The following is a 25,795-nucleotide window of genomic DNA, read 5'->3' on the forward strand; positions in this document are numbered from 1 at the left end:
TGCATGACAGGTTACAGGTACGACCGGTTCGATTTACAGAGGAGGTGCTGTCCGATTTTCGGCTCGTCTGTGAATTGCCGGGGCGTGGTCGTGCTTAGTTATGGGGCACGGGGCGTCACAACTCTCCATCTTTAGGATCATCTTCATTGACCCACACTGTTAGTGATCTTCAAAAGAGTACTTTCGAGTTTTGTCAGGCTTTAGAAGAAAAGACTGACAATACCTATAGAACTCTACAAGAAATAACAACTAGTATTATAGAAGAAGATCACCATGAGAATGTAGAGTACGATCCACAGTGTCCTGTGTACTATGATGACGAGGATACAATTTTAGAGGAGTATAGTTCTCCCGACAACATCGTTATTGAGACTAAAATCTCAAAAACGATGGAGCCCGATATTGAGATATCCTCTCATTGTATCGAACCTGAAATCCATTCAGACCATAATGAAGAGTTCACTAGAGTTGAAGATAATTTGAAGTCGTTTGACTCAACTGAGGATGATGAATCATGGTTGACCAATTTGCTAAATGAGAGGATTGACTCGCCTGATTTAGGCGAAGATTTAGAATTCTTTAGGGACACCGATGATAACATGATAAAAGAAATTATAGAAGGACTATCTAACTCGACTTCTAGGGATTGTGAGTCTGATAGTAGGGTTTCTCCATTGAAGGAACCCGAAGTACCTGTTTTAGAGAACCCTAGTTTAAGTCCGGGTGTCATTGATAGTCCTCTAGATTGCTTTGTATTTTGTCCCTCAAAACCATGTGTAGATTTTGAAGCACTCACTCCATCTGTCGATCATCCATATGAAGACCCATTATATCCGGTCTGTACTCTCTCTAGTGCGGTGCCAAACTTAACGACCTTATTGTCGTATAAGTTTGGGGATTGCCCTTCTTTCTTGATAGTCTCACTTACACTATCACCAAGTTACGAAAATGTGAGACTATCGTTCACTGAAAACTTTGTGTTTTGGGTGGACCTACAGATGTATCGATTATTGGTTTACAGTTAATCACATATTTGTAATCCAGTAGGTATAATTCTTTCTATTTTTCAAGTCATCAGTTTCGTCTGGCTGAAGACGTTAAACTTAGCGCTTTCTGGGAGGCAACCCATGCATAGGACTTCTGAATCTGGTAACATCTTTCCCTAATCCTGTTATTTTGCATAGTCTTCAGAACATTGAGGACAATGTTCGGTTTAAGTTTGGGGATGGGGATTGAATTTTTAGTCCTTATTTCAAAAATTCAAAAGGGTTCAAAATTTTTAATTTTTGGATTAGAAACGGGAGTCTAGTTGTTTTTCTTGTTAATAGTTATAGAGTCTAGTTGGTTGTACTATGCTTTTGCTAAAGGTTTTTCCATGAATTTCGAGTCTTGAAGTTGTCTGTGCACTAGCCATGTGAGTATTAGATAGGTGAAGAGTAGACTTTTCTAAGAGAACTTAATCGATCATTAGTGGAGACTTAACCCATGTGAGATTCTGAGCCTTTCTTTTTGTTTTGAGTGATCTCTTCTGAACTAATTCTGAGTAGAATGATGAGCTACTCAACCTCGCAGTATTCCTTAGAACTCAGTTGATCTCTTGAGTTCAAATTTTACAACCATTAGGGATGTCATCAGGAATGCAGACCTTCTCTTGTAGTCTGAGAAACTTGAAAACAGTGTCAACTAGAGGAAGATAGGAATACCATCATTGTTTAGAACCCTGAGAATAAGGCATGAAGCAAAGTGAATAGAATTTTACCCAAGGAAAGAATAATGTGAAGAAAGTATGTATTACCAGAGTCGGTAGCAAAAAAAAAAAAAAAAAAAAAAAAATGAAAAAAAAATGAAAAATGCAAGAAAAAAAAAGTGTTTATCCCTTGAAGTAGTTCTTGAAGATTTGAAGACGTCGAGTTCTCAGGAGTTCTAGTCACATCATCATTAGTGTCTATCGACCTCTAGGAAGCATTGTTAGATAGTAGATCAGGTGAGAAGAGTTGGTTAGCTTCCCCATTCCATATTAGTGGTTGTTTCCTTCTTTGAGATCAGTCGTCCACAAAATTATTATCCATCTTTTTCGTGTGTTGAGTTTTCCTTCATATCCATACCAACACATAGAGTGAACCATTCTTGAGTGACTTTGATTTTTGAGTGTATGACCGTGAGGCAGTAGTCGAGGCGAAATGTATCGAGACGGTAATCAAGGTCTTGTCTTTTCAGAACCGAAATGATACTTATATTGGCTAGTCACGTGCACTTCGAGTCTTGATTACTAGTGAAAATATTTTTAGCATTTGTATGGTTTGATTGACTTGGATTTCATTTCTATTAACTTTCGAAAATCTACCGGATGAACATTTTTAGTCCACATCATATTTAGACCCTTTTGCATTTTTGATCTTTGAATTTTGTGGGTATATTCACTGCAAACCCTCACGAGACAAAACTCGTCCTCTTGGGTAACCTAGAGGTTTAACGGCTTGTTGCACGGGCTAAGTGCAATCGTGGGTCCCTACGAAAGTGGTGAAATGAGTTTAGTTTTATTTTTCTGTTTTGCTCGAGGACTAGCAAAATCTAAGTTTGGGGATGTTTGATGAGACATGGAAATGTCCCATCTGAGTCTCTTAATTTAGACAAGTTAGTCTCTCTAGAGCAGTTACTCTCACGAATTACTCTCTTTTATGTTCAGGTACCTTTTTACAGAGTTATGCGTGCAAAACGGATAAAGTCGGAAAGAATACAGACTAGGGGCATTTTGGTCATTTGTTGATTCTGACTTCTTGGTCAATATTAGTGTTCGGATGGAAAGTAGAGTCCAAGACGAGCCCGTAGGCGAAAACGGAAGTCAAATCGGAGTTCGGATGAGAGACTTATAGCTAGTCAAAGTTTGGATTAAAATCAAGTCAACAGTGACACGTGGCGTGCAATCTAACGTAATATGGAATTTTCGGTACACAGTTGGGCTGTGCGGGACGCTTGTTCGGGATGGCAAGAATTTACGTCCCAATACACCCGCGAGCAAGTTATTATGGTGCTTCCGAGCTTGTCCGCCGTCCAAATCCGTGTTTTGAAGATCCGACGGTCTCTGAAGCGACCCATCTTCACTGCCATATCAGCGCCAGCACGTGAAATCCAACAGCTCATTTCTCTCTTTCTTCAACTAATTGTTTAGATAGAACAGAGAGAGATTTTCTCTCTCTAAAGCTAGATGTTCAAAACAGAATAGAGAGGGAGTGAAAGGATTCGAAATCAAAACAGAAGGAAAAAGAGATTTGGAAGGAGATGTTGGTTATAACAGAACCGAGAGTATCATGGAGATCAAATTTCGACTTGAAAAACGAGATTTGCTGGCGATTAATGCTATAAAACAGAAGATCTCGCTGGGAGCAAGGGGGGTCCTCTCAAGCTCAACTACAAACATTAAATCAGAGAGAGAGTGAGAAGAAAAGAGGATCATCACGGTTTTGGGAGGTTTTTAGTGAGAGAAAGAACAGTAGAGAGAGAGAGAACCGAGAGCTCATTTTTTTTCTGATTTTTGTTTCTTTTATTGGTAATCCTAGTTTCTTAGTGAGAGAGAGAGTGAGATTACAGAGAAAGAGAGAAAGTTAGAGAGAGAGACAGAGAGTTATTGTAGAGAGAGAGAGAAACAGATTCTCGGTTCTAAGGAATTAATGTGATTTTTTTTGTGATTTTTGATTTCTCTTGTTATTTTCTATTTTCTTGGTGAGAGAGATATAGAATCCATTAAGAGAGAGAGATTACAGAGAGTTCTAGTGGAAAGAGAGAAAGAAACAGAAAGTTAGAGAGATAAATAGAGTTGGAGAAGATGAGAAAATAATTTTCTCAGAGAGGAAACCATTTTCGGGAAGACGAGAAAATCGTTTTCCCAGAGGGTGCGTTTGGCAGATTCTTGGAAAAACAGAAGGAAATCAATTCCTTAAGGCTCTGTTTGGCTGCAAAATCAGTAAGAAATCCAACTTTTTCTACTTTTCTCCCATCATTTATTTAGTTAAACTTCCATCTATCATCATGAGAAACTAAATTTCTTATCTAGGGTTTTAGATGAAGTCATAATAATTGTTTTTCGATAATTTATTAAAGTTTTTACCATTTTAACGATAAAATCTTCCGGGTTTTTAGACCGTTCATGGACTAAAACCTGAGTTATATAAAGAACTCTCTAATTAGATCAACATTAAATTGTCGTTACAATTATTAGGAAGACGGATTCGAAAACCCTAGGTTCCCTTTTTCTGACTACCGACTTATTTCTTTATTTATTTTTGAGTTTTATATTTTATTTTTATTTTATTTTATTTTACCACCATCAAACCAATTTTAAATCTCAATAGTTTTAAGGTTAGAATTTAGTTTAACTTAGTCTCTGAGGAACGAACCGGTCTTACCAGAATTATTACTTGACGCCCGTATACTTGCGGGTGTAGACCTTTTAGGGTAACCTTTTAGGCCCATCAGGTTACGTTCACCTCCGTTTTCTAGTGAGAGAGAGAAAAATAGAAGAGGCAAAAAGAAGAGAGAGAAGTGAGTCATGGCAGGTGGTGGAGCTACTCCCTCAGCAAAACAAGATGACTTGCAACCTCATCCAGTTAGAGATCAACTACCCAACATTGATTACTGTATTACCAGTCTTCCTCGATGACGTAACCCCTTATTATCCCAAACTCTCTTACTATTTAATCTCTCTTAACTTGAATGTGAGTTTTTTTCAATTTTCTTTCATCTAGTTCTTCATTTCAAGTTAGAAATCATATGGGTTTTGTAGTATTTGTACTTTATTTGATGATTCTTGTAGCTAAACAGGTGAGGTTTCCTCTTCAACTTAAGTATACCATGAGAATCTCAATGCTAATTCAAGCTTATTAGCCACAAATGCTTCCATACTGTAATAACTTAACAAATTGATTAATCATCCTTCCTTACTCATCCAAATCACTAACCCTAGCTAATAAACCACTAGATCTTCAAAAACATAAGCTTGGCAGAGAAGGGCAGTCATTGGAGGGAAGATCAGAGAGCCTATAAACCACTAGATCATCCTTGCGGAGCTTATTCTGCATTGAATGAGGATTTGGGAAAATTTTCATCCACAACAGTGAGATACGATTGACGTTGGTGTACAGTGAGAGATAAGAAGCAACAAAGAATTGAAGTCCTAGGGTTTGATAATAATGGACAAGGACAGAACTAGATCTGGTGATCTAGTTCACCAGATCTAGAGAGAGAGGGGAGAAATTTTTTTTCAGAGAGAGAGAGAGGAAAAAAAAGTACTGTAATTAATTTTTTTACTTAGACAGAAAGTTTGAAGGGAAATTAGAATTTCTGGTTGGTTTTGTGAGAGATGGATGGAGGAGTTAGGATTAAGTGAGAAGAAATCGGTGCCTACATAGTTATAGGGTGCTAACAGAGAGATGAGCAGTTGGACTTGGTGCTTTTAGAGTTGGATGCTAACAGTCTTTCAGACGGGTGCCTTTAGAAGCACCCAAAAATAAAAATAAACTTGTACCTCTCAATTTTTTTACTTAAAGCAGCCACCATAAAATGATTGATGATTTTCTTTCTTTTTTTTACTTAAAAGCGACCTTCAAATGATGTGTTAGTTTTTTTTTGGTTGAAATAAATGATGTGTTTGTTTTTTTTTTTTTTTTTTTTTTTCTGTTGATAGGAGAAAACGTCACCTTCTTGATGCTATTTGGCGTTTCTTCAAATAAAAAGGAAAAAAGGTCAGAATTGTTTTCCTTCACTCATACAGTATAAAATTAGGTATGTCTGAACGATTCCCTTGGATTTAGTAAAAGAACAAAATCAATGTCCAGTCTCGTGAACAATTATTCTTCTCCCATGCCCATCAACTGTTTGTTTAATTGTTCCAAAGGAGTTGAATCTCAAATATTAGTCAATTATGACCCAAACTTGGTAATCAATCAAGTGGTCAGAGAAAGATACTCATCAATTAGGCCATATTCAACCCTTGCTACCAACACAGATTCATTGAAGGTATAAATGTTGATTTTGTTTTTGGGTGATCAATTATTTCAGAATTTATTTCTCTTCTTTAATAAAAGAAAAGTTCTAATCTGGGTTGATAATTTTTCTTCTTGGTTTAGGATTTTAATGGCGGATAACAGTGAACCATTGTTATTAGAGAAGAGGGTATATCATGAAAATTGCCCTGGTTGCAAGGTTGATCAGCTTAAAGATTCACAGACAAGGACTCCTTACAAACTATTGTTTTATATATTTATTGTAGTACTTAGCTCTGGTAAGTAATTTTCTTGGGTTTGTTACTCACTGTTCTTGTTTTATATACTCTTTCAATTTCTAGGGTTGTGGGTGTTGTAAGAAATTGAAATCTCAAATGAATTTGTATATGAGGTTTGAGTAAGTTCAACTTCAAGCTTGTTCGAAAACTAGAAAAGGCGATAGAATTTGAGATAGAATACGGGACACCGGAAACGATGGAAGTCTTAGGTGTTGGTGTTAAATTATTTGCTATTTCACTGATACAACTCTCTGTATCTATTTTGGTTTTCATTTCAGCTCTACCGATATCATCTCTCTTTCCTTTCCTTTACTTTATGGTACGTATTTGCGTTTATGCTCCACTTAAAATTACTTTCTACTATTAGTTTGAAGATAGAGTATTTTTAGTATTGTGAACTCACCTGAAACTTAAAAACCATGGTAGTGATATGTGATAACATCTCTGATTCTCTGAAACACTATTGATGCTTGCTATCTTGATTCTTGATGATCAAGGTTGTCGGAGAAATGGGGAGGATAGAGAAATCTAAAATAAGCAGCTAACTCGTACAATGTAGAGAGAAAATATATCTATTCTAATACATTTTACATGATAAAGTTTGGGTGTTTGATAATTGATATACAATATACATGATAAATTATTGAATCAAATCAACATACAACATATAATGAATGTCAGTTTAGTCGCCACCCAGGAAACACTAAATCACAAAGTCAAAGCGTGAAACTGTAAAATATTCCTTTAACAACATAAATCTTGATATTAGAATTGATCAAGGCTTATCACAAATCATGAAGTATGAGATTTAATAGCAACAAGTGAAAAACAAAATGTGACTGAAAAGTTGGTTCTCTCTGAAGTTTCTTTGTATTTCCAGCACTTGAATGTGCCATGGAGCAAATTTTTGGCATTTTAGATGGCTTAGGTGTTTGCTCAAATTCCAGCAGAGATGATATTGTCATTTTTTGTAGATAAGAGACTTCGGTATTGCAAAAAGGGAGGAAGATATTGGATATTATGCAGGATATGTAGGTCAGTATCTCTACGTTTGAAACCATATATTAACAGGCTAGGATAATTGTAAATGATAGTGTTTAAAAGAAGGCCATTACAACAAAAATAATGGCACTTTTTTGATAATTGATGGAGATGTTACAATTTTCCCTTATTTTATAAGTCTTGTTTTGCCACGTAAATTGGCAGATCTAGCATTTACGTTGAACCTACAATAATTAAACCTTTATAGTATTGTTGTTAATTTATATTCGTTATTCATGAAAGATCACATTTTCACCACTTTAACTTCAAAAGAAAATACAAAGCATACCCTTAGAGATAGCTAATTAAGGACCAACAGCTTCCGACAACGAAAAGTGTCATACATGGACGACAAAAAACGAAGAACACCCATTAATATTATTTTCTGAACGATTTGTGAGTTTACGAATATCAGTAACTTCATAATCAGTTAAAAAAAGCAAAAAATGAGGAGAAACATAACTTAATTTACCTTAACGCCTAACATGCTTAATAAAATAAAGTGAAAGAAATGATGGGAAATATACCTAGAAAGATAACTAGAGAAACTTTAACGACAATGAATCACAAATTTTAATATCTTTTTCACAAGAAGCAAATAGTTTGTTCAAATAGCAAACTCTAACTCATAAAGAAACAGAAAATGAAATTTGTGAAACACTTCAATCGGAGGTTAGTATGTTTGTCCATCAATTGGAAGATCATGATTCAAACTTGGTGTTTCAAATTTTTTGTAACTCTAACATAGAGATGGACAAAAAGAAAGGACAAACTTTGAACAGAATTTACAAGTTAAATCGGCCTCTTGGGTACTTAATCATGTTCGTAAAAAACGTAATATAAAAAAAAATTGCTGGCATAGCTGGAAGTCGTGACCACATTCTAGAGGCATCTAATCAGCACCAATTTCATCATAGTTGTTTATTTTGTACATCTTATTAGGCAAATCAAATTTAAATTTATAGCTCGGTAAAGTTAAGGTAGGCTATAACCTACGCTGGTCGTAGTGTAGATCCTCCCCTGGCCACATAGATAGTGTAGCCTTATGAATAGGGGAGGACATATGTGGAGACTGTAGCCGGAGCTAGAACTAGAGATAGGGCTTACAATAAGTATACCTCATATTTTGCTCACTTATATCTCAGTCTTCCTTGTTAGCTCATATGATAGAAAATTGGTAAATATAAATAAAAAATCTTTCTTACAAATAAACCAATTCTGTCCGTATGAGAAAAGAATTACTATTCTTACTCCATCTTTCTCTCCCTCCCTGTTATTTTGTTTCTGGTTTTATGATTAACCAATTTTAAGCTAATCAAGAGTTACCAAAAATGGTTGTAGTTTTTTTCGGAAACAGTAGTGGGAAAATTTAGAATTGAGTTGGGACAATAGTAAGCTTTTCGTAAGCGGTAGTGAAACGACTTAGAATTGAGTTGGGACGGAGATAGGTTTTCTTCGAAATGGATAACGCATTGAGATGGTAGAAGTCGTTGGATATCATTTAAGTTGAGCAATAGAAAAGTGTGTAAATAGGTGTAGGGACATTAGGAGTTTTAATCACAAGGGTGAAAGACTCTTTTTGATAAAGTAACCTTTAGTAGCAGACCCTACTATGAATCTTCATAGTTGGTCATAGTAATGGTTTTTTGTATTATATAAGTTTGTTGTTCTGACCACTTATTATACATTAAATCACTGTTTTCCCTTTTTCTAACATTCATCAAGAACCATACTCATTAAAATGCTTTGATATTGAAATGCTAACAATGCCTTTTCTCTTGTAGGAGCGGCATTTATGTTTGGAAGAGTTCTGACTTCTGTTGCTTGGGGAGTCGTAGCAGATCGGTATGGTCGGAAACCTGTCATCATCTTTGGTGGTATTACAGTGTGAGTATTCTTGGTTTATGTACCTATTAATTTCATCTAAAAGTTTTGTTAACAAGTTCGGTTGACTCATCTGAAAAGTTTCTGAACTGTTAGGACTACAAAATTACAACATAACAAGTAACTATTTAATTGGACATGGTAACTTCCAGTAATTTTATTGAACCACACCAACTTTAAAACAATTATACGAAATATTTCATTTGTATGGTCCTAGTTATTCACAATATATTTAAATTCACAAATATAATCTTGTTGTATAACTAGTGTAAGTTGTTGTGCCAATTGAATGGCTTATGGCTCTACTCATACAGTCATACTCATCTTTCATCTATGACTTTGTTCATTTCCGTTGCAGGGTTGTGTTCAACATTCTTTTTGGTCTTAGCACAAACTTTTGGATGGCAATTTCAATGAGGTTTCTTCTTGGATGTTTAAATGGCACTCTTGGCCCAATAAAGGTATTGAGGTACTAAAGCCTTGATCACGTAGCTACATTGATATAAGTTAGGATATGGGAGTATGGGACTACAATTGTCGAAATGGGAATATTTGTATTAGTATTTTCCATCATAAGAACCAAGTCCTTCAGAAGAATCAGCCCTTGATGTTCTCAATCTAGGTCTGTCTTGTTATGTTTGAGGTATCTTAGATATAGGTCTAGTAATGGTTGGGTGAATGGGGGGCCCAGATACGGCTTTCATGATTTTTCTCAAAACCTTTGAAGTTTTTCTTTAATGATTTAGAAAGCGTAAGAGCGAGTTCTAAAATATTTATTTTATCTGCCAGATGTGTCTGCATCATACTCTACATTAACCAATATATGTTTTAAACTTAGTCAAATGGTTTCTGAAGCATTTAACTTTTTCCAAGTTTTCTTGCATGGCATTTTGAATAAGATAAGTTTCATTGATTTCTAGGCATATGCCAGCGAAGTTTGCCGTAAGGAATATCAGGCTTTGGGACTATCACTGGTAAGTGTTGCTTTACTTTTCTTTTCTTTTTGTTTGTCGGAGATACAGTTGCTTAATTAGTTCGAATAATGTAAAGATTATTTCGTTTGAAAGTTATTCACAAGGAATTACTTTTCAGGTTAGTACTTCATGGGGTGTAGGATTGGTTATTGGCCCATCTCTTGGAGGTTTTCTTGCACAGGTATTAATTTCTTATTTTGGGTTCTTTTTTTCTTCATGTGCGTGTCTTTTGTTTGATTTTTCGAACTTCAAAATTTAACAGTGTATCCTGAATGAATTTATTCCTAGCCTGCAGAGAAATATCCGAATATATTTCCGAAGGGATCTCTCTTTGATAGGTAAGCAATTTTCATCTTATTTCTTGTTAGACTTAGTTCGCAAATTTGTTTGCCATAGTTTATTTTATGTTGATTCTCTGAAACATGAACGTTGCAGATTTCCGTACTTCCTGCCATGCCTATGCATCTCTATATTTGCAGCAATTGTATTGGTAGCAACTTGCTGGCTTCCAGTATGTTTCTTAATCCTTTATATACTCCTTTATTCCTCAACAACTATTATTAGGAGCATAGGCTATGAACTATTATACTTCTTCCATGATACCAAGTGTCGTAAAGTTTTCTCATGACACAGAATTGATGACGACTCTAAAAGGGATTAGGAGTCTAAGAAACTCATAGAGCATTGCTATGTCGTGTTGGCGTCCTATGAGTCTATGTCGGTTTATAAGGATTATAAACGATTAAACACACCTAAATCGTCTAAGGAAGTCCACTATATCGACTTCTCTTAATAGCACCGATTGTTTGTAAGAAAACCCCACATTGTGAATTTGTTATGTGTACCTCTAATAAAGAGAGTCGCTATGTTTTATCACACAACAATATTCTTTTTCTGTGGTACATGTGGTTATACTCCATGGCCCTTGAGTTATTTAAAGATCTTTTGAATGTAGGAAACAATGCACAACCATAGTGTAACGAACGAAAAACAATCTCGAAGTGACGTGAACAAAGATATAGAAGCGACTGATGGGACATGGGCAGATACAAAGGAAAACCTTCTGAAGAACTGGCCATTAATTTCATCCATTATTGTTTACTGCATTTTCTCGCTTCATGATATGGCATATACAGAGGTAATCAGTTCTTTCTACTTTCCTGGTATCTCATTTGTGTTTTCTTTCCCTAAGTGGTAGTATTCTCTCCTCAAGATGGAACTATGTGAGTATAATTGGTATTTGGTTGAAACGTTCTACCAACATATGCAGACTGATTATATTTGGTCATCGAAACTTTTGACGAACTTTTGACAGGTTTTCTCACTATGGGCTGTCAGCCCTAGAAAGTTAGGGGGTTTGAGCTATACAACTGAAGGAGTTGGTGAAGTACTTTCAATATCAGGTATGCAGATAACATTGCTTCTGCTTCAGTGCATGCCAATTACCTTCATTTATATTTGAAAATTAATTTGAGATTTTGTTTATAATTAGGATTTGGTCTTTTACTGTTCCAACTTCTTCTATATCCAATGGTTGAGAGGAATCTTGGGCAAATGACGATAACGCGAACTGCAGCGGTATGCTTAGTACTATCGTTTATATGTTTAAGTAAGTCCAAATGAATTTTTTGTAGTAACAAAAATTGATTCCATCAACTTCATCGTGCTTCTGTTTGTAGGTTTTATCTGTACCATTGCTGGCAACTTACCCCTTAATAGCTAAGCTATCTGGGTTTAGCCTCTCATTGTTATTAAATTGTGCATCTGTGTTGAAGAATGTGTTCTCTGTAAGTACTAACTCAACTAATTATCGCTGATTTCATCATTTTTTAAAGACAAAACAAAAGGAATGCTAATTCGTAATATTTTTGACAGCTTTCGATTATCACTGGGTTATTCATTCTACAAAATAATGCAGTGGTAAATATCTCATTTTTACTGATTTGTTTTTCCTCAAATTCATTTTTTCTCTCCGGTTCAAATGAGACCTGATATTTGTAATTTTGACCTCAATAATCCGACAACAGTCACAACACCAACGAGGAGCTGCAAATGGGCTTGCGATGACTGCAGCGTCCATTTTTAAAGCAATCGGTCCAGCCGGAGGAGGTTCTCTGTAAGTCGTACCTTAACAAATTTATCTTTTTTCTTCAAGTCTAGCCATGTAGACGTGGTATTGTTCTTCATTTATCTTCTGTTTTATGCATCCAACTTCAAAATGATAGCAGAAAAGTATGTAAATAATTGTTTGCTTACTGAGGTTTTATATTTATGTGTGTATATATTTAAAGGAAAATTTATGCTTACCCGAGTTTTTGGCTGGATGACTCTCGAGTCAGTGAGTCGCTTAGCAGCCAGGTCCTAATCCTGAGCCGAACTAATTAATTTGGGATGCTAAATCGTACTGTTGGTTTAAGACTATAAACTGGTTTACAGAAACCGATTATTTCTTCTCCTTTATATAATAAAGCTTTTAAGTTTTAACCATTCCTTATCACTTGTTGTGATCAAGACTTGCCTTAAATGTCTGTCCTTCAAACAGTTTTGTCCCTGAAACAATGTCAAAGATTATTTAGAGAATAATCCCCACAGATACAACAATTACGAAAGGGAGAACCGTTGTTTAGGACTCCCCAACGAAGTTTATTGCAGTGCTCTCACTGTCTCAACACGACCCCCAAAATTCGAAATAAAATTTGCATAAACTTGTCTTGTCCTTAATCGTACATTTTCACATGGAAGTAATGTGTCTTTCTAATATATTATACATACATCTTTTTACAGTTTTTCATGGTCACAAACCCGAAGAGATGCTTCATTTTTGCCAGGTCCGTATACTTCTACTCAATTCCAACGATTAGGTTTATCTGTTGGTAACCATTAACTTTCTTCTCCAACGTGACTGCATGCATGCTTTGTTATCTTAAACCCTAAATTCTAAACTCTTAAATGTTATTCACAGCAAAGTATATTATTAGATATTGAGTGGTATATTTATTGTTAATTTGCAGGCATTCAGATGGTTTTCTTTGTCCTCAATGTTATTGAGCTAATTGGGTTAGCAATGACCTTCAAACCATTTCTTGCACTCCCTCAAAGACGAAGGCTGATATAGAGAGGAAATGCCTCGTGGTAAAGAATGAAAATTAGACTATTCCGGTGAGTTTTCCGTATCGAAGGTATAATAGCCAGAAGGACGGATAAAGTTCACAAATAAGCAGCAATCGGGTAGGTTTAAAACATCAAACGACTTCTAATCTCGAATCGGGTTACTCCCTTTGACTATAAGGTTAAAAAGTAGCTGATTTTATTTTTAATTATATGAAAGAATATAATTTCAAACAGTACCTGTTTGCCTGGAACCTAGGCCGACGATCTAATCCACTAAATAATGTCTGTCTTTGTGTATTGGCACAGTTCATTCTCTCAGTTCTCCCTGTTTTAATGGAAGTGTTCTCACCATTCTTTTCTTTACTTCTGTAATTTATTTCTCGTAGGCTTTTCCGGAGAGTGAGATTTGGCTTCTTTTTTTTGTTGAAAGAAAATACTATAGAAAACCATAATTACATCGGAGTATTGTTCGGAGTGGATTGGGCTATTTCGGTGCATGATGAGCTATTAGTGATACTTTTGGCTAGTTTATGAGCTATCACATTACTTTCCTATTAAAATACGAGATTGAAGTAAATGGATTCTTGAGTGCTTGAATTCTTGGCGGAGTTGTTTGAGTAGTCCATGATGGTTGATCGGTTTACCTTGAAGATAATGTGTGATTGTTTATTGTGTCCGCAACAATGATTTATGGGAAATTTTAAAAGGCCCCCCGTTTTTGTTAAAAGGCCTCCCCACTAAAAGCGTCCCTCATTATAACCCATTTGGTTATAGGGCCCTCTTTACAAAAGAGCACCTCCTTCATCAATATTTGACCTAACGGCAAAGTTAACGCCGTTAGGTCAAACTTAACCCTAGACCCTAAAACCCTTTGACCTTCTCCTTCCATTTCATTTCCCTTTCATTCCACAGCAGCTTCCATTTGGGTTTTAGGAAGTTTTATAATTGTAACAACTAAAATCCTAATGTGGGTGAAATACACCTTTAAAGGGGGTTTTTGTCACCCATTCAAAGAGGGAGGCCCTTTAACCAAGCTAAGTCAAAGGTCTTTTACTAAGTCAACGAAACCATGGGGAGGCCTTTTAACAAAAACGGGGAGGCCTTTTAAAATCTCCCATGATTTATTTTCTGAGGGATTGGGCTGGACGTCCAAAAGGAGGCCAAAATGGGCTAGACGTCCACGGTTGCCCATAAATAAACGAGAGGTCCATTTTGTCAGGCCGGGACTTAAAATGACGGAAACAGCCCCCGAGTTCATCGAATTTACGCCCCGTGCCATTGAAAATTAACCGGGATTTGGCGAATTTTTTGGCGCGATTTCTGACTGATTCGAGGGACGGAAGTAACGTTTCCTGCAAACGGTCACTTCCACATTAACTTCTTCACACGCCGAGTCCATCCCACGCCTATTCCCAGGTAACTTTACTCCTTCTCAAGAAATTTCTTTTTCCAACTTTTACTTCATCCTTCATCTTCCTCCTTCAACTTTTACTTCTGAAGGGATTCAAGTTTTTTTGAAGAAAAGGAAGGGATTCAAGTCTGTTTGGAGAAAGAATCTACAAGTTTGTGAAGGGATTCAAGTAGGTTTTACTTCTATCTCATCCCCCTAAACTTGTTTGATAAAAGTTTCTTTGATAAAAGTTTTTTGAAACCCTAAAATTTGTGAAAACCTTAAATTTCTGACGCAGATATGGTGATTGATCTTTCTTTTTGGACGCAAGATTTTAGAAACCCTAAAAGTTTATAGAAATAATCTCTTATTGTTTGTTTGAAACCCTAGAAGATTTTAGAAACCCTAGAAGTTTTTAGAAACCATAAAATTTGTGTATAATCTTTCATTTCTTTGACGCAGATATGGTGAAAAGTAAAGATACAAACAAGAAATCAAAGGGTGTGACTATCATAGAACCAACTTCCAGTAGTGATATATCAGTAAAGGAAAGACCTATAGCAGAAATTCTGGCTAGAAGAACTAGTCCAAGAAAGAAGAAGGTATGAAACTGAAAAAAAAAAAAATCATTTGTTCTTCAAAATGTTTCTGGTAAATGTTTTTTATTCTGGTAAATGTTCCATATTCCGGTAAAACATTTTTTGTTCTTGAAAATATTACTGGTAAATAAATGAATTTCTGGTAAATGTTTTTTATTCTTGAAAATATTTTGTTTTACTGTGATTTGGATTTGTCTAGTGTTCATGGGAATAATATTTTGCACTGTAAATTGTTTTATTCCTGGTAAATAATTTTGTTTACTGTAAAATGTTTTGTTCCTTGAAAATATTTTATTGTACTGGAATTATTTTGTTCCAAGCGATATGGATTTGTTCATGGGAATAATGTTTTGTACAGTAAATTGTTTTATTCCTGGTAAATCATTTTGTATACGGTCAATATCCATTGTAAATGTTTTGTTCCTTGAAAATGTTTTTTGGTTCCTGGTAAAGATGACCATGCATTTCAAGTGTTTGTTGTAATGTGTGACACAACAGTCTTTCCTGGTTGTTAAATTTTTTACAGGTAGAAACTACTGAGAGCATTGAAGTAAAAGACAATGCAAAAGGCAAGAGAAAAGCTGCACCAGAGAGAGAAGAAAGCAACAAAAAAAAAAGAAAGGAAAGAAATAAAAAACAGAAGTTGGAAACTTAACGGGTGAACGGAAAAATAGACCACCCAACCTTGCAGCACTGGTGCCGAAGGCTTACAAGTATGCCCTTCGAAATACATGGAGACAAATGAAGACCACATATCCAAAGATGTCGACTAGACAGAAAGAGTTGTGAGCCGCTACTCCATTTAAAAATTTGGTGATGGCTTTTGTTGAGGACAAAATAGATTGGGATAACATAAACAAACCCAACAAGGCTATCTTTGAAATTCTCTGCCTCTATTCTAGTTCGACAGAAAAGTTTACATTGGCGGGGAAAGAAATGCAACTGAAACCTGAAGATGTGGCCCTAATTCTAGGTATGCCATTGTCAAGAGAGGTGAGAGAAATCTTCCCTAAAAATAGATCAGTAAAGCAGCCTGAAATAGATTTTTGTATGAAGTACTTCGGTGAAATCCCTGGAATGGTATCATGCATACAAATATCCAATGCCATGAGAATTGCTGTCAACGGAGAGGTAGATGACATGGATGTGATCAGGCTGATCATCATGTCTATTTCTGCAAATGTTTTATTTGCTCCGCTAACAGGTTACAAGGTTCCAATGCGTATTCTCTTCAACTTGCAAATAATGGAATCAATTCAAACTTTGTGTTGGCCAACAGCAGTGCACTCATACCTAATTGATCGAATCAATAAGTACCCCAACGACCCACTGAAAGCTTCAGGGTGCCTTGTAGTACTTCCTGTGAGTATGTTTTTTATCATTTAAATTCAAACTTAACTTCACGTGTCTCATACTCTATGGTTTTTATAGCTGTGGTTTTGCGAGCATACTCTATGTTTTGATCGAGAAGAGAGGTTTAGGGATGAGGTGCCTAGGATCGTGAGGTGGTCTTTGACCAATATTGATGATACATTTGACCAGAAGCTTGCAAATCTTACTGCAGAACAGGTATACATTTGATCAGTGTTAATGGGAAACTGTTTTGTTCTAGTAAATAGAAAATGAACCATTAAATTGTTTTGTTCTTGGTAAATAAAATTATTTCCTAGTAAATGTTTAGTTCCTGGTAAATAATTCCGTTTATTGTACATTAAATCAGGTCAGTGAATCATTTGTGTACCCACCAAATGATCAAGAAAAAGAGTTGCTGTCAGCCCCAAAGAACACAGAAGTGGTAGATGAATTGCTTCTCAAGATTGAACAACTACAAAAAGAAAATGCTGAACTTAAAGAAAAACTGCGAGAAGCGTGCGTGGATAGGGATGATTCTTACAAAGCATATGAGGCACTCCTTCAAACCTTTTTAGTTCCTGTAGAAGAACAGGTTAGAGGAGAAGATGGCCTGATCAAGGTTGCGGATAATGTGGAGGAGCTACACGCACAGAGGCGTAAGGGAAAAAGTAAGATGGAAGATCCAAAATATGGGGAGAAAGAGAAAGAAGAGAAACAGAAGAAAGAGGAGAAAGGGAAGACAGAGGAGAAAGAGAAAGACAAGAAAGATGAGGGGGGAAAGGGTGTAGAAAAAGATGATGAAGAGGGAGAAGACGATGAAGGAGAAGAAAGTGAGGATGAGGGGGGAGAAAAAGATGATGAGGAAGATGATGAGAAAGATGATGGGAAAGATGATAATGAGGAACAAGATGATGACAGTGACGAAGATGAAAAGGAGAAAGATGGAAGCGAGGATGGAAGTGGCAAAGAGGAAAATGAGAAAGAGGAGAAAGATGAAAGGAAGGACAAGAAAAATGATCGGAGTAATAAGTATCAACTTAAAGACAGTGACGAAGATGATAGCGATGGCAATGAAGATGGTAATGAAATAGTTTCTATTTTATTTTATATTCTCAGTAAATATTATTCTTTTTCAGTTTTTTTTTTCTGAGAAAGTATAATAAGCATGCTAAATGATGAAGGCGATGAGGGAGAGGAAGAAAAGAAAGGCAAGTTGAATGATGAAGGCGATGCTGAGATGGATGATGAGGATGAGGTTTCTAATCAATTTGTCAAGTGAGGAGCCAGGGTGGGTGGATGATACTTATGAAAAAGAGAAGCCTTACCAGAGAGGTAATGTTGGCAAATTATGTGGTGAAATAATTAAAGTTTCCGAGTTTGTTAAAAAATTATTTTTCTGAATATACATTATTTGACAGAGAGTATGAAGGATGATACCAATGAATTCCCAAGTTTTGATCTTAACTTTGGGACGCAAATTGTTGTATGAACTCCACCACCACAGCCGGACATGGAGAAGAATGGAGATGAGGTTTGTAAAACAGCTGAAGAGAATTTCTCCGATATTGCAGAAATGGGGAGAGCATCGGTGGAAGAAGTATCCAAAAACTTGGATCATGTTGGAACAAGTAGAAAAATTATATCACCGCACGTCAGCCCCCCAAAACGAGTAGTATCGAAGACACAGAAAGGGTCAATTACTAAACCAACATCTCTTATCAAAAGGGTAAAGGATAATCCCAGAACACGAAAACAAACATCCAAAGGAGCAGCTGCCATTAAATTCACTGTGATTGATATAGAGTCGATAACAATGAAGAAACAAGTGAAAGAACCAATAAGTAACTGGAGAAAGGGAGGGTTATGGCCCTACGTCCAAGAGAAAGAAAAATCACTAATGCTAGAATTCATGACATACGGGTGGACAAGGTAAATAACTCAGTAACTGGTAAATAATTAAATGTCTGGTAAACAAAAAAATGTATGGTAAACAAATTGTGTAGAAAATGTATATCTTTCTGGAAAGTAATTGTGTGGCTGGATTGAATTCTATGTACAGCCTCGAAGTGTGGAACAAGGACAAAGAACATTGCCTGAAAGCGAAAGATTTGGATGAACTTATGATGAATCGGGGATGTGACTCGCAAATCATAGACTGGTTTGAGGACCACCTGGCACAGAACGCCAGAGACGTGAACAAAGAAGTTATTTTCCTATCTTCATTGCTTTTTGTAAGTTTCCTTGTCAAACATATAATTCATTTTTAAATGGTGTTGAGTAAATAGTAGTCTAAAATATATAACAATTTGCAGACCTTTATCAAACAATAGCGGAGTCAGGCAAGTATAGAGGCCAATTTAAATCAGCGGCTGGAAGCGCAATACATCAAAGATCATACTACAACGTTGTGTGCGCCACTGAATACGCCGTACACAGATGACTCATTCGAGGGTCATCATTGGACTCTGCTTGTCTATGAATTCGAAGAAAATTAATGGAAGCACTACAACTCTTTGCAGCGTGACACTAACCTGGCTAACCAATGCAACAATAATGCAAAGAAATTTGCATCGCAGCTGGCAGAAACATTGATAAAGATGAAGTGCACACGCAAACGAAGTGGGCAATACGCTAAAGAAAGGATGACGAAAAAGATATCCTATGTAAAGGAGGTTGACTGCCCTCAGCAAGGGGATAGGTGAGTCTAAAATTTGCTTCCTTACTTTAGTAGTTATTAAGTTTCTTTAAACTCACATTTTATTTTTGAATCAAACAGTCCAGACTGTGGACTCTACGTAATGCTCCAGTTGGAGGATATCTTCAACATAAGCAACCAGTCCAATTTCCCGGGGTCCTGCTCGCAGCTGGAAACTTATGCAGACAAAGCAAGAAGAAAGAGGGTAGAAGTAACTTTCAAAATTTTGGAGGAATCAAAGGAGGTATGGAGAAGGATGATAAATGAAGGGTCATAAATAGTTGTTTATGTGACAATTATGTTTGTGTTTTTTAACTGTTACTAAGTACTGGAAAAAACTTGGAAAGTTTTGTTATTGTGAAATTTTTTAAGTTTTATTAAGTACTGGAAAAACTTATGGTTGTGTTTATGTGAAACTTTTGTTAGTCAAAAATATGTTTTCACTGGAAAAAACTTGTTAATTTTCCATAAAATATGTCGGGAAAACAAAGAATTTCCGGTAAACAAAAATATGTCCTTGACATAACTTAGGAAAAAATATTCTAAAATCCGGGAAAAAATTAACTTTCCGGTAAATAAAAATATGTACTCGACAAAACTTAGAAATTTTTCCGAAAAAATCCCGGGGAAACAAATTATTTCTGGACAAAACTTAGAAATTTTACGGAAAATCCACATGTACTGGACAAAACTTAGAAATTTTTCCCAAAAAAACCCGGGAAACAAAATAATTTCCGGTAAATAAAAAAATGTTCTAGACAAAACTTAGAAAAAATCCCTTCGAAAAAATATATTCTCAAAACATAAAATAATTTTCGGTAAATAATAATATGTACTCGACTTGACTTAGAAAAAATAAATTCTGAACACTGAAAAACTTAAACTTTCCGGTAAATAAAAAAATTTACTGGACAAAACTTAAACTTTCTGGTAAATAGAAAAATGTATTGGACCAAACTAAAAGTTTCATGTAATGCATTATGTTCAGGCACAATACACATTAACAAAATATAAGATAATACATTGACTTTAAACACAAATACATTAAGTTCGACAAAAGATACAAAAAAATCAAAGCAGCACAAGGCTAAAATATGACTCTCTTCAAAAATTTGAAAAGCTCCCAACACTGTAAATGCTTTTCAAAGTTGTAGAGTGCCCCTAGTTTTTGCTGTTGATATAAAAACGATTTCAATCACTAAATCGCTTCGTTGCACGAAGCACGGTTGTGATAAGAGAGCTTTTTACACCTACCGCATATCCGCTGTCTCTTTCTAAAGTTTCCAGAACTTTCAATTCTTACAGAACGTGGTCTGCCCGGACGTTTCTTGGTTAAAGGAGGAAGTATCTTGCTGGCTTCCTCAAACGTTTTTGGTTGATCGAAAGATGGGACAGGGTTTATGGAATGACTATAAGTCTTACAGTATGCATCCGTTGTAACAGCGGGATCAAAAAAGGATGATGAATCACCTCCATGCACTTTAATACACAATATGGCATGCTCACAAGGGATACCTTGGACTTGCCACTTACGACATGTGCATGTAAGAGCCCCAAGGTCCATAGAGTGACTCGGCATGGACATTACTTCATACACAAATTAACCTGATTGTATGCACTTCCAGCTACAGGCAACGTTGAATCTAGACTGCATTTTTTTGTTGACCTTAGGGCACAAGAAAGAGTCCCAAGTTGCCGACTCAGTTCTTCTTGCATTCATCATGTTCATAATTTTGATCCTCAACATATCTAGCATTACGGTTATTGGAAGAACTCTCTCATCTCTTATCCACGAATTGAAGGATTCCGAGAGCGAAGAACATATTAAACCGTACCTTTTTCCTGGAAAGAAAACATCAGCCCAATGTTCCGGATTTACAGAGTGAAGAAATGCATCCACGGCATTGCCACCCATGACTACGACTTCAGAAGTGTACTTCTGAAAATCCGATATAGTAAGGGCTCTAGCCGCCTTAAACATGAGGGATTGGAAATAGTCCGACTTCTTCGCACCATTCCTTTCACGTACATTCAAATTGTTTCTTAGATGCCAAACGCAGAATGAATGGTGCGCGGTTGGGAAAATGTTCGAAACTGCATTTATAATACCATTGTGCCTGTCCGACATAAAAGTCAAAGACTCACTAATATCAACCATTTTCGCCAAGTTACAAAAAAACCAGGTCCAGTTTTGATCATTTTCTACATCAACTACAACATAGGCGAGAACAAAAAAACCTGCAAAGTACATATCGCAGTAGGAAGAACAGGAAATTAATTAATATTTCAGCCTAAATCTTTAGGTTAAGAAATAACAAAAAAGCCAGTAAATAAAAATGTGTACCGGACGGAAAATATTGGTAAAATACTTACCATCATTGCCATTCTTCGCTACAGCTGCAAGAATACACCCATTGTATTTCGTTTTCGCAAAAGTACCATCAACAAATATCAATGGGCGACAGTGCTTGAAACCTTGGATGCATGCTCCAAGAGCAATAAATATTCGAACAAAACGGTGGGAATCTTTATCAACTTGAAGATCAATTACACTATTAGGGTTAGAGTGTGATAGGGCATCAACATACCAGTTGAGTTTGGCATAAGAATCAGCTTCCTCCCCATAGGCCAAATAAATACTCCTGTTTCGAACCTTATATGAATAGTAGTAGCTGAGTTGAATTCCATAGTCTTTCTTGAAAGATGTGACAATGTCTTTAGTACTTTTGGTCGGATTCTCCCTAATGTCATCGACTATTAATAAGCTAACAGTTTCGGTTGATAATCTTGGCTTATTCTCTGACATTATAAAGTCTTGACATGTGTGCACAGGGTTGTAAGCTTTTAGAACAAACATTGACCTTGACTTCAGAGGAGCCACAGCGTGAATGGTCCAAGAACATTTTGGGGATTTGCATACGCAAGTAATACGATCAAGATCATTCTTCAAATAATTAAAATTGTACCCGTGCTTTATTGAATATCGTCCAAGTGCATTTCGAAAGGCGTTGGCGCCTCCAGGGAATTCCTGCCCCAAATGTGTAAACACCTCAGGCCAGCTAGCAGACCTTAGAGGTTCAACCCTGACAATGGCAGTACATGCATCCTCGACCAAGAGAGAGGAATTTCTTGAAAAATCCCGTGGGAGACTGCACAAAACAAAACTCTTTACTCAGAAAAAAATTTGTTTTCGGATAAATCAGAACAATAAACTAAATATCAATACAAGAAAAACATATCATTGGCAGGAGAAAATTTAATTTAGGTAAGGAAACAGTTTTGTTTTCGGTAAACAAAAATATTTACTGACCATATTCTTGTTCACGGTAAACATAAATATGTACTCACCAAAATTTTAAGTATTCATGTATACTGAACCAGAAAACTTTTTTATTTACCGTAAAGTAAGAGATGGTTATAAGTACACAATAAACAACAACATGTAATGACTTCCACACATACTTATTAGACATTTGTTACTGGTTCATATAAATGGCACAGGTAAATTATTATTAGGTAAGGAAACAGTTTTGTTCCTGGTAAATGAAAATATGTACTCACCAGAGTTTGGATTCCGGTAAATTAAAATGTGTACTCACCAATTTATAATTTTAAGTAAAACAATAACGAAACAGTAAAGTTCAAATTAGTTCTAAACTTACTTATTAGATACTTGATTGTGGTTCATCATTTCAGATGATGTTGCAGCAGAAGTAGATGAAGTATAGCCGAAAAAATCACGCTCCAACCTGGATAGAGAGAGAAAATAAAGAAGGTATGAAACGATAATTTAAAGAAAAGAAAAAACAAAATTCAATATCCATTGTATACTGTTACAACTAAGTTGAAGTTTGTTTCACCAGAGAGGACGTCGTGCAACAATGTCCCCAGCAAGCATTCCTTCAATATCCATTGTATACTGTAGGGAAAAGAAAAATAAAGAAGGTATGAAAAGATAATGTACAGAAAAGAAAAAAAATCCTTTCACTTTGTCTGTCATTTTGGAATGTCAAAGTTTCAACATAGATTTAGATGAGTACTTGTTCATTTACAAAAGGCATTATCATCTTCCTTAAAAGAACAAATGGAATATTCAGCTTCCTTAAAGTCTATCATTGAAGACAAATAAGATTTGCTCATTTAAGAGGCATTACCTGAAAAGGTTGGAAGATAAGAGCAGATTCTGGTTGGAAGATATTAAGACAGTGGGTGGTATAAATAGGTTGGAAGATGAAATTTGAAAACTTTTGAAAGATTTTGAAAGTGATTAATAAAGAAAGAGCGGGATCCCAAAAATTTCGCCAAAAAATTTGGCAAAATGGGGGGAAAACTCAGGATTAATGGAGGATAATTTAGAGAGAGAAAGAAAAGGAAAGAAGGAAGAAGCAGTTGGCGCGAAATGGAAGGAAGGAAGGAAGGAAGGAAGGATGTGATTGCCTGTGAGATAGGGACGGGTATTTAATGATCCCTCAAAAAACGTGGGAGAGAGAAGGGCTGGGTCAAGTCGAGGGGCAAGAAAGGAAGAAAAAAAAGGAAAACAAATATTTTCCCTGACATTAGGACCTGCACCTCATTTTTAGGCAACTTAGGATTTTTTTTCATTTTACCCCCCACTTTTTGGACCCCTGACTCAAAAATCCTTTATTTTCTCCGAAATTGAAAATCGTCATTAAGACATATTTATAGGTTTGCCACTGATGTCGGTTGTCAATTCCAAAAAAGTAAAGTCCAACAACCATGTTTGTTACGTGAGAAAATCAGTTTTTTTGTGCAAATTAATTTTCAGCTTTCTGTTAAGGCCAAAGAGTGAGAAAGTCAATTTCCTATCGGAAAGTAAAGTAAGAAAATAAATTTAATTCTTTTACCACCAAATAGGTGCGAAAACTAATATCCCATCCTCATTTTAACCTTGCGCTCTTTTTCTCTCCTCCCGTATATCTCAGAAATCTCAATTTGATCTTTTCTTCGATTTGGTTTGGTTCCATTTAAAATAGTCTTGTCGATTTAGAGAGAAACCAATGGCCTTACGGCCTTACCCATTTGATAACGTTCTCTTTATTTGAGTTGATGATATTATCTTCTTTTACTGTTAATGAAAAATTATTTAGAAATATAGATCATTCTATTTGATGATATAATCTTTGATTCACCTCCAAATGTGGTCAATAAAGTAATCTGATCATCTGATTTTGTATTTATTTGAAGTATCATCATAAAATTCTACTTCAATTGTTCATCATCTAATCTATCAAATTCATTATTATTTCTGGAAGATCTTAAAGCATTTGAGGGTTTCATCACAACTCTCTTTCTCTCCATTTTGATTTGGGGAAGATGAAATTTAGGGATGAGAAGAACATGGCAAGACTAATATTCTAAAGACACACCATAAAATCCACTTGGTTCATTCTATTCTGTACATCCTTTTACACTTTTAAACATTATTTCACATGTGAAAAAGTTCATTTTCTTTTCCATCAAGAAAAACTCAATTTTCAAACCAAATACTTTAACACGGATCAAACGGAGTCTCAACAAATTTGTGTTGAAAGGTTTTATAACCTAAAAAGAACACATAAAAGTAGGGGTGGGAATCGGTTCGGACGGGCAGGAAACGAACACTAAGTCAACCGGTCCGGGCGGAACGGGCATAAGTCTTAAGTGTCCATTCAGACAAAACGGGCGGGCATTTCGGATTTTTCTCTAACAAAGTGCCCGTCCGTGACCGTTTTGATAGTCGGGCAAACCGGGTATCGGTCGGTCGGGCACCGGTTACGAATGAACAAATAAAAAAAATTATCCGAAATTAAAACTGTTTAATAACTAAATACAACGTTCAAAACTCCCACTTTACAATTCCAAAAAGTACATGAATACAAAATTAAAAGATAATCATTGAGACTCATGGATTACGATCAGTTCTATTCTTCTTTACATGGATTACGATCGGTGCATTGTGGGTTCTACGGTGTATTGTGGGTTCAAGGGTTACCGATGAGATATTGAGATTTTGGAGGAAAGAGAGACTAGAGAAGTAGAGAGTGAAGATAAGATTAAGAACGGTGATTTCTAGGGTTATATATTTTTACTCTTGAAATCTAACGGTTGTAGCTAAACCCTACAAATCTAAAGGCTTAAAATCAATCATATAGGCGGGCGGGTATAACGGGTAGGATAAATGAACGTGTATGGACGGATTCGGTCGGGCGGACAATATAAGCGGGCGGATTCGGTCGGACCACCGGGTAAGGACCTATGCCCGCGTCCGTCCGCTTAAGCTTTTTCGATCGGACGGGTACAGACTAATTCGGGCAACGGACGGTCACTGACGCTTCGGACTCGGACGGTCGTGGGCGGATTCCGGGTTTCTGGACCAAAATCTCACCCCTACATAAAAGTGAAGGTGACATTACAATGTTCAACAACATAAAAAAAACACATGGAAAAATATATGGTCCATCCAAGCCTGTA

The 25,795-nt window shown here is 36.1% G+C and overlaps 2 protein-coding genes across 15 annotated transcripts; one reads left to right on the forward strand and one right to left on the reverse strand.

The window, feature by feature from the left end:
* The first annotated feature begins 4,478 nt into the window (after window positions 1-4,478).
* On the forward strand, window positions 4,479-13,638 carry LOC147558890 (protein ZINC INDUCED FACILITATOR-LIKE 1-like). 14 transcript variants are annotated; one of them, XM_086660630.1, is made up of 20 exons: window positions 4,547-4,658; window positions 5,681-5,738; window positions 5,891-6,012; window positions 6,123-6,277; window positions 6,556-6,596; window positions 7,252-7,312; window positions 9,103-9,205; window positions 9,561-9,663; window positions 10,123-10,176; window positions 10,295-10,357; window positions 10,465-10,514; window positions 10,612-10,687; window positions 11,132-11,314; window positions 11,492-11,579; window positions 11,669-11,754; window positions 11,856-11,963; window positions 12,052-12,096; window positions 12,204-12,292; window positions 12,961-13,004; window positions 13,188-13,638. In XM_086660630.1, the coding sequence occupies exons 4-20, from the start codon at window positions 6,130-6,132 to the stop codon at window positions 13,289-13,291; spliced, it is 1,446 nt and encodes a 481-aa protein (XP_086516756.1). In that variant the 5' UTR covers window positions 4,547-4,658; window positions 5,681-5,738; window positions 5,891-6,012; window positions 6,123-6,129; the 3' UTR covers window positions 13,292-13,638. The 14 variants fall into 14 exon arrangements, with proteins under 14 accessions (XP_086516760.1, XP_086516752.1, XP_086516753.1 ...); XM_086660627.1 differs by having other exon boundaries at window positions 4,483-4,603; window positions 5,681-6,012; XM_086660628.1 differs by having other exon boundaries at window positions 4,496-4,658; window positions 5,681-6,012.
* A 7,286-nt stretch (window positions 13,639-20,924) lies between these two features.
* On the reverse strand, window positions 20,925-22,130 carry LOC147558891 (uncharacterized). Its single transcript, XM_086659120.1, has 2 exons — window positions 21,698-22,130; window positions 20,925-21,562 (listed from the first exon to the last, which is right to left on the reverse strand). The coding sequence occupies exons 1-2, from the start codon at window positions 22,128-22,130 to the stop codon at window positions 20,925-20,927; spliced, it is 1,071 nt and encodes a 356-aa protein (XP_086515246.1).
* Window positions 22,131-25,795: the final 3,665 nt, after the last annotated feature.

The sequence above is a fragment of the Eschscholzia californica genome, unplaced genomic scaffold (genome assembly GCF_041429995.1).
Source record: "Eschscholzia californica isolate CP2 unplaced genomic scaffold, dmEscCali1.0.p SCAF_2, whole genome shotgun sequence".
Lineage (NCBI taxonomy): Eukaryota > Viridiplantae > Streptophyta > Magnoliopsida > Ranunculales > Papaveraceae > Eschscholzia > Eschscholzia californica.

Coding starts and splice junctions, on each gene's coding strand:
- LOC147558891 (XM_086659120.1), bottom strand. CDS start 22,130: ATGTCAGAGAATAAGCCAAGATTATCAACCGAAACTGTTAGCTTATTA. Junction 21,563..21,697: donor AGCGAAGAATGGCAATGATG/GTAAGTATTTTA, acceptor TGTACTTTGCAG/GTTTTTTTGTTCTCGCCTAT.
- LOC147558890 (XM_086660632.1), top strand. CDS start 5,824: ATGTCCAGTCTCGTGAACAATTATTCTTCTCCCATGCCCATCAACTGT. Junction 7,313..9,102: donor ATATTATGCAGGATATGTAG/GTCAGTATCTCT, acceptor TTTCTCTTGTAG/GAGCGGCATTTATGTTTGGA. Junction 10,515..10,611: donor AAGGGATCTCTCTTTGATAG/GTAAGCAATTTT, acceptor TGAACGTTGCAG/ATTTCCGTACTTCCTGCCAT.